At 42.5% G+C, this 13,710-nt stretch overlaps 2 protein-coding genes across 2 annotated transcripts; one reads left to right on the forward strand and one right to left on the reverse strand.

Annotated features, from left to right (window-relative positions):
* Positions 1 to 2,353: 2,353 nt before the first annotated feature.
* On the forward strand, positions 2,354 to 8,415 carry LOC141837497 (uncharacterized). The gene is made up of 5 exons (XM_074724883.1): positions 2,354 to 2,361; positions 3,115 to 3,216; positions 6,945 to 7,068; positions 7,231 to 7,965; positions 8,044 to 8,415. Exons 1-5 carry the CDS (start codon positions 2,354 to 2,356, stop codon positions 8,206 to 8,208), a joined length of 1,134 nt encoding a protein of 377 aa, XP_074580984.1. The 3' UTR covers positions 8,209 to 8,415.
* A 1,051-nt stretch (positions 8,416 to 9,466) lies between these two features.
* Positions 9,467 to 12,808, reverse strand: LOC141841672 (receptor-like protein kinase FERONIA). Its single transcript, XM_074729853.1, has 2 exons — positions 12,708 to 12,808; positions 9,467 to 12,584 (listed from the first exon to the last, which is right to left on the reverse strand). The coding sequence occupies exon 2, from the start codon at positions 12,400 to 12,402 to the stop codon at positions 9,748 to 9,750; it is 2,655 nt and encodes an 884-aa protein (XP_074585954.1). The 5' UTR covers positions 12,403 to 12,584; positions 12,708 to 12,808; the 3' UTR covers positions 9,467 to 9,747.
* Positions 12,809 to 13,710: the final 902 nt, after the last annotated feature.

Raw genomic sequence — 13,710 nt, forward strand, 5'->3', positions numbered from 1 at the left:
ATGATTTGTGTAATTGATCAGTCTGGTAGAAGAAAACAACAAATTAAACGATTATTTTATTAGCATGAAGGTATTACTTCTGTGCATGACTATAAACTCATTGTCGAAATCATATCCCTAGTTAGAGGATCTGGTGGCTACCAACACTCAACAGAACTTACACTTACGAGGATGATGAAGACTAGCTAATTCTTACCTTAATTAATTAATAAGAGACCCCATCAATCCTCCTCAATGATGATGTCGTTGGGCGGTAGGGATTATATTAACCAATGCTAGCTTAAAGGGAAGAAGAAGAAGAAGAAGAAGAGTTTTTCTCCTATTAACGATGCACTCACAAGCACAACCTTTTCCATTCATGGTAGTAATTCGAGAGAAAAGAAGAAACTGCCTCGTCGAATAACAGTACAAGATTCAGAAGAGCTAAAATTTAGTTCCAAAACACCATGCTCCTCTTATTTGACTCAACAAGATAAACTTTGAATTGAACGCATGCTCACTTGCTCCCTAGAACAAGTTCCAGATACACTGTATCAATCTGCATCATATCACTTTGACCAATATTGTTGCGTTTGTTTCTAAATATCAACTTTAGCAAAAAAAAAAAAATTACATAAAAGGATTCTTCTCCCAACAGTGTATGAAATGAAACTATTTGGGTGGGATCACAATCCAGCCTTAAAAAATAACTGCAGTCTTAAACTGAATAGGTTGATAGACATGACCATACTCGCATTGCCGCAGCGATTATGTTTGGTGGCAGAATAACTTGAACTGAGGCATCGCACTAATTTTCTAGTTGGTGTTGGTGAGTGGTTGCACTCACAGGACCCCACTGGGTGTTAGATCTTGATTCTTGCAAGGGCTTCATGCAATTGTCTGTCCTTATTTCCATGTGGAATAAATGCACCAAACACTTCTTTCAAGATTTAGTCTTTGAATACGGGCTACTCTCACATGCCCTGTTCTATTTCACTTTTGCCTCTTGTGCTATAAAACTTGACACTTTTGGGTGGGTTCTGCAACATGGACTGCTTCCTCTGACCCACATTTACAAGTGGCCCTTCTTGGCATCTACATCAAACACAATGTACTTGAATTAGTTCCAATTTAATATATATCACCACAGGAAGAAAGAACAATCTTACTTTGATCTCCATCTCTTACGGAAAGTCTCCCCCTCTCTATCTCTGCCTCGTGCATGTGACTGCCAAAAGGTAGGTGTCGCACCCGTCAATTTGTGCTCTGTTCCTGTAACGTTTATGCAGAGAAAACAAACAAAAGTTTACTTGCTCATCATGATCCTCACTGTATCTTTGTTCCAAAATATATACTGTCATCCAGTTCATTGAGGGGCCTTGCGGCCTTGATCAGTAGCCACTGAATTTACCACACGATTGAGAAACAAATTTTAGCACTGGAATTAAACCTTGATAAGCATTAAAAAAAAGGATTGGTACATACCTGGGTTAATACTGGATCATGTGCAGTTGCAATCAGCATCATCCTGAGCATCAAACTGCCAATATTTCATTATTGAGACTTAGCAACAAACAATCGATGGAACTTATCCGGGGGAGTGTTATTTGAGTACATATGAATTGTTGATGTAAAGGACCAGTAATTCCATGTCCAGTTTGGACTAGCTTGGTGAAGTAGGAATTCTAGTGCAATCCAAAGCCCAAATTATTTTACAAGATAAGAACACTAAACAGTAGGTGACATAGCACATGAATCTGTCCAGTGAACTGGATATCACAATAGAAATGAAGTAGGCATAAATCTGGAGCAATAATGTCCTCATTCAATTCATTGGTTGCCTGGTATTCTTTACCACCCAACATTTCATGTGGCAGTCTATTAAGTAACGACACTTAATATCATAAGTTAACAGATTGTGCAATAAATCATTCATAAAAAAACAATAGAGTCCTCGTTGAAGAAAGCCCTTGTCCCAATTGATACAGTTGTTAAACATTTCAATATTGCAAGAAAATTTGTCCTAAATTACCATCAGAAGCCAGCCCACAGGACTTCAATTAGACACTCAGTGGATGTCCTTGTAAATAATCTACTATATGTAAATAATGACATAAATATAACAATATTTATATTCATAGGACATACAGCATGCGTGTCAATGAAGATGAATTGTTTTTAGGCCATAGTTGATGTTAAACTTTGCTAGTTCTCATATTGCTCCTTAATTACTAGATCATTTAGAAGGTGCTAGCTTATTCAATTGGTAAGGACTTTCCATGGGAATCTCTGCTAAGATTTTGGTTCAGAACTTGCGAAACAGCCTACATCAAGTTCTACATATGTATTTTTGATAATGTAAATTTTCGGCATAATGGGAGGGTAATCATGAGAAAAGATTCATGAGCTGACATCAAATACCAAAGAAAAAAAAAAAATCATATTTTGCTTTTCACCCTTAATGCCAGATTATGCTATATGTAAATTATCTTAAACTTTGAGATAAGTGTACAGAAATTGCCTGTGACGTCCACTCTCATAATGTCGCACTTTTCTTCTGTTACATTAAATACACATCCCTTGCCTCATTTCTCTCTCAGATCTGAAGACAGCTTCCTTGCATTATTGGTGGTCCAAGTACATCAGGTGTCAGAAACGAAACATTGAATTGTTGCAGCCAAGGAATTCCAAATCATATTTAGTATATTGAATGCATAGGATACAACTTCCAATGGGAGAGCAAAGCAATCAACAGATCCATGGAGGCACCGGAGGAGGATTGAAGGAAAGCTAATGACAGTTTGAATTTCTTAAGGATATGCCACAATGAACCAGCAATTTCACATATTGGATCTGACCACAAAAATTGTATGTATTAGAGCCCTCTTGTTACAGATTCACTTTGATATTCTTCATTAATTATGGTTTAGATTGGATTCTACATAATTGGTCATTGAAACGTTTGTTTCAACAATACATCTTCCTTTGAAGAATTCATATTGTTACACTTGATGTGTTTTATCTTTAGACAACTGTGTTTTTAGTAAAGTTCTGATGTTTAATTTTTTGGAATCATTGTTTATGGAATAACTATCAACCATTTTATCGATGAAGTTGAACTTGTTACTGTTGCAGTGTCAATTACTATAGAAGGACAGGATATAAAATGCAATCCTCAACAAATAGCAGAATGGATGATCTTTTATCTGCTGAGGTTGGAAAGCATGATTATGATTGGTAAGCAATCCTATACCGTACCTTTTTATTTTGGTTCTCATTAACGTGTTCTTTACTTCCCCCCAAAGAAAAAAAAAATGGATTCCTCCTTCCGAAATTTTCTGAAACTGCATCTGCATCTGATGTGCTTCTAGTCTTCTACCATCGTTTGAGTATTCATTTTTTGTGAATATAATTGGAGAGCTTCACATAGACATCTCTAAAACTGGCAGTCTTAGTTAAAAACTCGTAATTTATTTAATAATAACAAACTCTAAGAATAATAAGTTTGGGCTTCATTGTAGCGAAACATTATTTAAAAGTGAAGAGTTTACATCAAAGTTGCAATAGGACTAATAGGTGTTCTTTTCCTTCAAGGAATTCAAATACGTAGTGTTTCATTGCATTTATTTGCAGTACTGAGTATAACCTTGTATGTTGTAACTAATGTACCATTCTATCACAGACTATCAGGAGTGAGATATTTTATTTCCAACTTAATTCAACACTCCAATTAAAAAGCAAGAAACTCTCCCAAGGTCAATTTTATCAAATTCCTTAGATTGGAGGATTGTCTTCTTACGACATTATCTACTTTATTCTTGATTGTTCCGGCCAAATACCGTTGATGATCAAGATCGATCAATGAATAGGCTGATGTGCACACTCCTTGGAGGTTGCTGCTGTAGATAATGAAAATATCTGAAAAGCACTCGAAAAAGAAAGTTAGAATGGCGCCGTAGATGGATCCCGACAAACCACTCCCACGCTCAAGTTAGGGTTTTGCAAAAGAATGGAGATTAAGGGCATGAGAAAATTAGAATTTCGTGTGTGCATACATATACCCATAGATATGAGCCATCTTTTATAGAGTTATCAATGTCTTCATTTTCCGAAACATAAACATCCATTTATGCTTTGTTCTGAGATATGCGCTACCGTTTATGATATGTTCCGATATACATGCTTCCGCTGTTCATGTCTTCCTGGATACTTTTCTTGTTTTTCAAGAGAAATAGTTTTAAAGTTTCATGGTCTTGTGGGCGAACTGGCGTTATGGACTCAACCTAGAAGAAAACGAAGAGAGACCCAAGGTTGAGATGAGATTGGCACTCGAGACCAAGCAGAGATCGAGGTCGGCGCCTGAAGCTTGAGGTCGAGGTCAGGACCCGAGGCTTAAGATCGAGGTCAGGACCCATGACCGAGCAGAGGTCGAGGTTGGCGTCTGAGGCTTGAGGTCAAGACCCAAGACCGAGCAGAGGCGAGACTTGAGGCCGAGGTTGGGATCCGATGCTAAGGTTGCCAACTTGCTATCATTTAAGATTTGTCTAATCTTTCTTGAATTTGATTAACAACCCGATGAGCCATGGTGTCGACACCTTATCTGGACAACTAGTCAAGTCCTTGTTCCTGAGAGGATAAGATATTGTATTTAATGATCATGATATGCAAAATCACGTATCAACCTTATCATTGGCACGTTTCACGGTTGTATTAATAGCCGACATGCGTTATCTTCCTCGAACCACCAGTATACCTTGCCACAGTGATGGTAACAGTGTGCGAGAATGTTTCTACTGACGCAGTCACAAATCGGATGGTGATGCTGGTTTGCAGTTTATATGATTTTTGCATATGACGATTGAATTTAAATCATCACGCCGACCGAGATATTGTTTGACTGAGCATTAATAAGAGAGATCACATTGCGATCTTGTTAACATGGTTGTACGATCGATGGCTATTACTTTGCCGTAGCTTTTCTCCCCAACAGAGTCATGGTTGTAATTAGTTCTTCCTGTGTTAACCATCGCATTGTCTTGGCTTAGATTTTTCATAGACGGCGCCAATTTATTCCAGCCAAATACCGTGGATGATCAAGCTCATCGGTTAACGAACGGGCTGATATGCATGCTCCTCAGAGGTTGTTATGAGAGATGACGAAAATACCTAAAAAGCACTCTAAAAAGAGAGTTAGAACGACGTCGAGGATGGATCCCGACAAGTCATTCCGATGCTCAAATTAGGTTTTGCTAGAGAAAGGAAATTAAGGACTTAGGGAAATTAGAGTTTCGTGTGTGCATACCTGCGCCTATAGATATGGGCAACATTTTATAGAGTTATCAATATCTCCGTACTCCGAAATATAAACATTCGTTTAAGGTTTGTTCTGTGATACGCGTGACTGTTTATGGTATATTTTGATATATACACTCTTGTTGTCCATATTTTCTGAGATAATTTTCTTGCTTTTCAAGAGAAATAGTCTTAGGGTTTCATGGTTTTGCAGGCAAACCGACCTTATGGACTCAACCTAGAAGCGGACGAAGAGACACCCGAGGTTGAGATGAGATCGGCACTCGAGATCGAATAGAGATCAAGGTTAGCGCCCGAGGTTTGAAGTCGAGATTAGGACCCGAGACTGAGCAGAGGTCGAGGTCGGCATCTAAGGCTTGAGGTTGAGGTTGAGGTTAAGAGGTCGGGACTCGAGACTGAGCAGAGGTTGAGGTCGAGGTCGACGTCCAAGGCTTGAGGCCAAGGTCGGAACTCGAGGCTTGAGGTCGAGATCCAAGACCGAGCAGAGGTCGAGTTTGGATCCCGAGGCTTAAAGTCGAGCTCGGGACCAAAGATCGAGCAAAGGTTGAGGTTGGAACCCGAGGTTGAAGTTGCCAACTTGAGATGAGATCGGCACTCGAGACCGAATAGAGATTGAGGTCAGCGCCTGAGGTTTGAAGTCGAGATTAGGACCCGAGACCGAGCAGAGGTCGAGGTCGACGTCCAAGGCTTGAGGTTGAGGTCGAGGTCGGAACTCGAGATTGAGCAGAGGTCAAGGTTGACCTCGACCTCGACCTCTGCTCGGTCTCGAGTCCCGCGTCCAAGGTTTGAGGCCAAGGTCGGAACTCGAGGCTTGAGATCAGGATCCGAGACCGAGCAAAGGTTGAGTTTGGATCCAGAGGCTTAAAGTCGAGCTTGGGACCCGAGATCGAGCAAAGGTTGAGGTTGGAACCCGAGGTTGAAGTTGCCAACTTGAGATGAAATCGGCACTCGAGACCGAATAGAGATCGAGGTCAACGCCCAAGGTTTGAAGTTGAGATTAGGACCCGAGATCGAACAGAGGTCGAGATCGGTGTCCAAGGCTTGAGGTTGAGGTTGAGGTTGAGGTTGAGGTCGAGGTCGGGACTCAAGACTGAGCAGAGGTTGAGGTCGAGGTCGACGTCCAAGGCTTAAGGCCAAGGTCGGAACTCGAGACTTGAGGTCGGGATCCGAGACCGAGCAGAGGTCGAGTTTGGATCCCGAGGCTTAAAGTCGAGCTCGGGACCCGAGATCGAGCAAAGGTTGAGGTTGGAACCCGAGGTTGAAGTTGCCAACTTGCTATCCTTCGAAATTTGTCTAATCCTCTTTGATTTTGATTAATAACCCCACATCATTCCGGATCTCGCGGGTCACGTGGCAGCTGCAGGCTTCCGCCGTATCATTGATCAAACCTCTAAATTTAGCTTCTCTATAATCATTCTACAAATTTTCACAAAATTCACTAAGCTACAGCAATAATTCAAGTCTGGTTATGGTGGGAGGACAAACACAACATTAAATTTTATTTCTGTCTCTCTCTCTCTCTTATGCATGGTTTACCTTCTGAAGTATGTTTGAAATGCAGAAAGCCCAATGAATTTTTTTCCTTCAAAAATTCCTATTTGAATCAATTATCTAATCTAATAAGTGTTTGATCTAAATTAAAATGCTGACAGGCTTCTCACTCCTCCTGAAACCCCTCTATGTCCCTTCTCAGACGCTGGCAACATCCAAACTACCAAAGCAGCAACAAGTAGCAAAGCTAATGCTAGATCAGTTTCTACTGGAAAAGCTTCAAGAGTGAGTTATCCTCTTCAAAGTTATATTAACTCTATTCTAGAACAGCTACATAAATTTAGCCTATAATGAGGAGCAATTCAAGTTTACATGCTTTTCCAAATTTCTTCAAGCACCTAATTTTGAGCAATTCCATTTTTTTTAAAGCAAGTGTTGTAGTTTGAGAGTACCTTTTTCCATTTATCTCAGTCACAATCAGAGAGAGAGAGTTCTGCTAAGCCAACGAGAAGCAGCTCTACATCAAGGTCTGCTGTATCCGGCACTCTATCATCCTCCACATACTTGTCAAACAGCACCAGGACAGCAATCCTCAACACTAGCACAGCCTCGGTCACCTCCAAAGCTTCAAACCCCGGCTATCGCTCCGCTTCCAGATCACGGCCATCTACCCCCGCCAAGACTCCAGTCGCCCCGCCGTCTACTTCTGATAAACCAAAACAGCCGCAGAACTCTATGTCTTGCACAGCAGCTGCTCGACCAAATTCCCGGCCTTCAACCCCAATCCATCGCGGAACAACGGCAGCCTCGCCTCCAACCATGACCCGATCCGCATCCGTCAGCCACGCTCCAGCAGCAAATCACCTATCCAACGGCGCTTCGAGCCGTCCGAGCTCCCCGGCGCCGCGAGGCCGAGCTAGAACGCCGACACCTGCTTCGCCGCGACAGGGAACGGCATCGACGGCTCGTACCGGTTCGAACTCACAGGGCGTCGCTCCGGTGTCGAGCTCGATTCGCAAGCAGTCATCCTCGCCGATCGTAGCCAGAGGCAGGCATCAAGATAACTCACCGAGTGCTCGTTCGAGCGGCAAATCGAAAGAGGGGAAGGCGGCGGCGAACAAGGAGGAGAAGCCGATGGCAGAAGAATCTGCGGCCCGGAGGCCCATCAAGCATTTGTTAGTAGTGAGTAGCAGCACCTCAAGAATCTGCTAAGCTTGTAAAAATGAGATTTTTATCTGAACTCGTCGGAATTCATTCTAGGAGATCAAGCAAAGCATGGGCGGCCTCCGAGCGGCCTCGCTCTTCCCCCAAAGCATTCGCTCCGCGGTCCAAAGGAGCCGATCCTATGGTTCACCGGAGCTGCCAATTCCAGGTCCGGAGGAAATAACTCACCATCATCACCTTCATGGCAATGGAGGAGCCTAGGATAACTTGGCAGTAATGGAAGATCCCCAGAATCTACCAGTGGAGATCTGGCGGCTGTTGCCAAGGAGCAAAGTCTTCCGTTACATAATAAGTCAATAAACATGTGCTTAAATGCTGAAATATAATGCGCATTCAGAGTTTGACACTCCCCAAAAGGGAAATTATATGGTCAAAGTGTGTTTTATAGATAGCATTTTGATTGGGTCTGCAAACAAAAAAAAATAAAAAAATTCAAATACGAGTTTGATTGTCTATGATATGATTTTTTTGACAAATCAATATATCGCAGAAGATGATTTTTGATATTCGTATGTGAATCAATACATTTAATAATTTTCGCTACGTCGCTAACCACCACAGGCTTGCAGTTTAACAACTACCTAATAGATTCACAAATGATTTAGAACTTAATTCAGGGATAAGTGTAAATCACCACCCATAACATGCCCATAAAGAAGACCACTCATGTTCAAGATCATTGACTAGTAGCTAAATTCGAAAAGAAAGACATAAAAAGGGCTTGGTGCAAGTCAATAACCAAATTAAGGTTGAGAAATAAGTAGGGGTGTAATCAAATCGAATAGTAAGAGGTTCGAGTTCGAGTTCGATTCATTTTTCCTAAGTTCAAGTTCGACTCGAGTTCAACTCGAACTTTAATTTTAAGCTCGAGCTCAGCTCGTAATGAAATTAAATAATTCACGAATGACTCGAGCTCAGTTCAAAAATAGCTTGTTTGAAAATTAAATGAGGTTAGTTTGAGCTTAGTTTAAAAATTGCTTGTTTAAAAGTTAAACGAGCTTAATTTGAGCTTGGCTCGTTAATATATAATATTTATAATTCATATAATATATATATATATATGAATTATAAATATTATATATATTGTATATATATATATATATATATACGTTCGCGAGCCTTTAACGAACATGTTCGTGAGCCTTTAAACGAACATATTCGTGAGTTCACAAATCAAATATTGTTAAGCTCGAGCTCGCCTCGATAATATTTTTGAGCTCGAAATCAAACTCGAACTCGATTCGTTAACTTAATCGAACGAACTCAAATGAATTTTTTTTCGAATCGAGACTCGAATAACTCACGAACAACTTGGCTCATTTACACCCTTGGAAATAAGTGAGAGAAGGTATAACGAGATAAGAAGTATTATGTACCTTAAGCATAGTTTTAACATTAGTCTAATGATCACCACAACAGTGTGGAATCAATTCAATATGTTGGAGAGAAGGACAATTAATGGAGTGCATGAGCAATCGAAGTATTTACAGAAATTATCTTTAACAGATGCTTATGATCTTAAGATCTCACTAGAAATCATCATCTATCAAGTGATAATAATCGAAGCTTTGCCTGATGATTAAAGCTTCATCATACAACTATTTTCGTTTCATCATACAATTACTATAGCTTTACGTTTCAATATGGCAGACAATAACATTCTTGCAGATACAAACAAACAAACTGACCTAAAATTATAACAACAAGCTAGCCATGCTTGACATTAACTGATGTGGCCTCTCAACGTCCTGCAGGGTTCATGATCTCTGAGAAGACAGCATTAGGAGCCAGTCCTTGAGAGTCGTCGCTAGCAAAAATGCTCCGGTCTTGAATGCTCACTGTGGAACTTATGGTGGTTGCGGTAGTTGATTCCGTCGTCGGAGTGTTAAGGTCTTGCTTATGGAACATGCCGAGTGGTATTGCGTCGTCGGATATGCCGTCGATGATGTTGCCGCTGTTCTCTGCGCTTTCCTGGATATGCAGGGCAAATTGAAGGTTCCAAACGACCTCGCCCATGGAAGGTCGTTCCGCCCCGAGATCAGCCAAGCATTTCTCTGCAGTCTCTGCGAACTTCTTGAAGCATTGTGGAGCAATCCTACCCTTCAAGCAGGGGTCCATGATATCCTCGAGAACGCCCTTCTTTTGGCAGTGCAGTGCCCAATCAGCCAAGCTCACTTGCTCCTTTGGAAGTGTCCGGTTAAGAGCTGGCCGAGCACAGAGGACCTCGAACAATACGACCCCAAAAGAGTAAACGTCAGATTTCTCAGTGAGCTGCTGCCTCCTGAAGTACTCTGGATCAAGGTAGCCAAAGCTTCCCTTCACTACTGTGCTGACATGAGTGTCGTCCATTGCCGGGCCAGCTTTCGAAAGTCCGAAATCTGAAACTTTGGCAACCCAATTTGCATCCAACAATATGTTTGTGGTCTTCACGTCTCGATGTATGATGGTGTATGTCGCACCTGAGTGAAGGTAATGCAGCCCATGCGCAGCCCCAATGCAGATCTCAAGTCTTTGTTTCCATGAAAGTGGTGGCTTTCGTGTATTATACAGGTGCTCACGAAGTGTGCCATGAGCCATATAATCGTAGACTAAGATCATTTCATAGTTCTCTTCACAGTAACCGATTAAAGAAACAAGATGCCTGTGTCGGAGCTTGGATAGCATCTCGATTTCGGTCTGGAATTCATGGACACCTTGCTCTGACATTGGGTTGCCACGCTTGATCGCCACCTTCATGGTTCCGTCATCAATCTCCCCAAGGTAGACCTTCCCGAACCCACCAACACCAAGAAGGAGAGATTCATCAAAGTCTTTTGTGGCAGTTTGGATCTCTTCAAAGGAGAAGTAACGGCAAAGATTAGCAGGAAGTGGCGAGGCGTTGCTCCCGGTTGTTGTCCTGGCTGATGCAGCGAAATGTGAGTTGCCGATGAGGGAGAGAGGCAACGCACCATAAGTCCCCTCACTGGTGGCTGCTTCCTCCGCCTTCTGCTTCTTCCAGCGCCTGCATAACATAATGAGGCCAAAAGCAACAAGCAAAAAGGCAACTCCCCCAATTAACCCACCAAGAATAGCAGGAAGAGCCTTATGATTCTTCCGACTGGCACTCCCATTAGGACTATCAGAAGTCTGATCACTACGTGGTTCTGGATTAAAACCAGCTAGACTGTTGCTGCTGTTTTGCAACTTGAAGACCTCGAGCCCGTTTAAAATTGCATCGTAGTACTCTGGCTGCGAGGTGATTTGTGGATGAAGGGCAACCCACAAGTCCATCTGCCCACTTCCCGTCGTAATCACCACGTAATCCCTGTACGTTGCAACGCCTATATTGCCACTCCAAGCAATAACATCTGCGTATCTCTGTGCTGTCTGGTTATTAATGAAAATATCAAAAACTCTTTGGTTCGTCGTGGTTATGGGATACTGGATCTCACAAAAATGAAGCCGGACAAGGTAGTAGAAGCCAGCATCTACTTGAAGAATCCATGTAAGATTGTACTGCAAATTCACTGATGCTTCTAGACCCATTGACCTTGCTGTCTCGTAGACTTCAGTTGGCGCAATGGAAGATGGAACGCCGCGGGCGTATGTGATGCTAACATTTGGATTTTTAGAAAATGTCACACCAACAGCAGCGCCCAAAAGATAACGTGTATCATCTTCCCAAAGCCTGGAAAATCCCCCCTTGGGATCGGTGATTGCTTGGCCACCAACGTTGAGCCGGTAAACAGTTTCGATAGCCGATTCTGGATCGATCTCGTACGTTATGGAATTGACATCACCACCAGTGACAAGCATAGCATTGCCCAAGTTAAAGATGTCAGGGATTGGCACAATCTCGATGCCGTTTATAAAGGCATAAGAATGGTTATGAGTGGGGGAGGGGGAAAAGGTGAGGTTTAGGATGCCGGTGGAGACATTGAGGGAAAATTCACGGGTGAAGTAGTCAACAGTTGTATTTTGAGCGAAAAGAGAAGCACTAAAATTGTGAAGGAGGGTGAAAGTGTCAGCTGTGACAGAGAAGAAGGCATCGTCAGAGGTGTGGTTGCCGTAATCGGAAGGGTAGAAATAGAGGCGGAGGAATACCCGCCCGCCGACGGCGAGAGAGAAATTGTAGGAAAAAGGAGAAGTGAAGACCCGAGCCGTCAAGTACGGTACTCGAGGCACCGATGAACTTTGGCGTGCAGCTCGGGCGCTCTCGCCGCTCAAAGGGTGGGCGAAGTTGAAATCGGCGTCGGAGGTCCAATTTCTTCCATCGAGGACGAAGCTCGATTCAGAAGCTCCGCAACTGAGGAGGATCGTGGAGTTATCATCAGCAGCCAAGATGGCCGGAATCACCGACAAGATTATCAAAGAAGCGCAGGCGAGGGCGCAAGGGGGAACCACAGGATTCTTCATGGGGAAGAAGAGCTCGCTCGAACCTCGAGCAAGATTCGATTTTTCCACCACTGCTCTAGAGAAAACAAGAAGGATGACGCAGAAAGTTCAAAAGAAAGGGGCTTTGGGAGAATCGAATCGAATCGGAGACCAACTTCGCAGATTCAGTGAAACAAGAGGAAGAACGAGTAACGATGCCAATCCTGTACCGGAAAGGCAAAACCTTTAGCAAAAAAATTCAACAAAAACCAAGCAGACACCAGCAGCGACGCCGCATCAAAATCACAAGCAAAAGAACACATAAAATAGAAAGCAGAAAACCTGACCAGATGCAGCAGACGGATCGAGCATCGAGTGCCTCCGATCGTAGAACTGCGCGAGTGACAGTAGCGAGAAGCGTGAAGCGTGAAGCGTTTTGGCTGCTCAGTGCTCGCCCATGTCACTATATTCTTCTACATAGAATCTTGTAGTGATCCAAACGCGCTCCTGCTGTAGAATTCCAAAGTGAATCAGTCAAAGGCAATGTAGAACTTGTTTTGATTTAATTGGACAACGGACAATCAGCGTAGACTTGTTTTGTCCGACACGAAGTCAATCACGAATTCGGTACACAAAAATTCGCTGGACGGCGTATTTTAGGGGGATGGAATAATTGTGATAGATAGAACTGGCGAAGTGACCAGTGGGATGGAAGAGTTCCATGCTCAGTCAGTCAACTATGACTTACTACTTGACGCTTCTTTGGTGTCCCATGTTTTGCGCTCTATCCCATTGGCGAGTCATGTGTGTTTGCTGGTTGAGTAAAATATTATGATCAACTCAATATGTTGGAGAGAAGGACAATGGAGTGCATGAGAAAATGGAAGTATTTAAAGAAATTATCTTTAATATAGATGCTTATGATGTTGAGATCCTAGCTACTTAGAAATCATCATCTATCAAGTGATAATAATCAAAGCTTCCTCTGATGATAAAAGTGTATCGCGTGAAGACTCAAAGCAAGTTAAGATTTAGGATCTAACCTGTTGAATATGGAACTAATTAAGAGACCTAGCCGTTTCGATTTATTGTCATGAGTTACCAAACTGTCTGTGAACCACTGGTTTGAAGCAATTGGTCACTTGATGGATGTCACAGTTAGAGTCTACGTTGGAAAACAAGATGAGCCCTTGGAAGTCTTTGGACGACTTTCACGAGATTCCAACACAGTAGCTATCGATAGAAACGGTGATGGGAGCAGTGGTGCATTCGTTCCATGGAATTTCCACACGGAGGCAGTTCTACATTGCGTTCATATGAAAAGGTCAAAGAGAGAAAAGTCATGACGTA

Source organism: Curcuma longa, chromosome 11, assembly GCF_044706935.1.
Source record: "Curcuma longa cultivar G26 ecotype Majalengka, Jawa Barat chromosome 11, ITB_CL_G26_1.1, whole genome shotgun sequence".
Lineage (NCBI taxonomy): Eukaryota > Viridiplantae > Streptophyta > Magnoliopsida > Zingiberales > Zingiberaceae > Curcuma > Curcuma longa.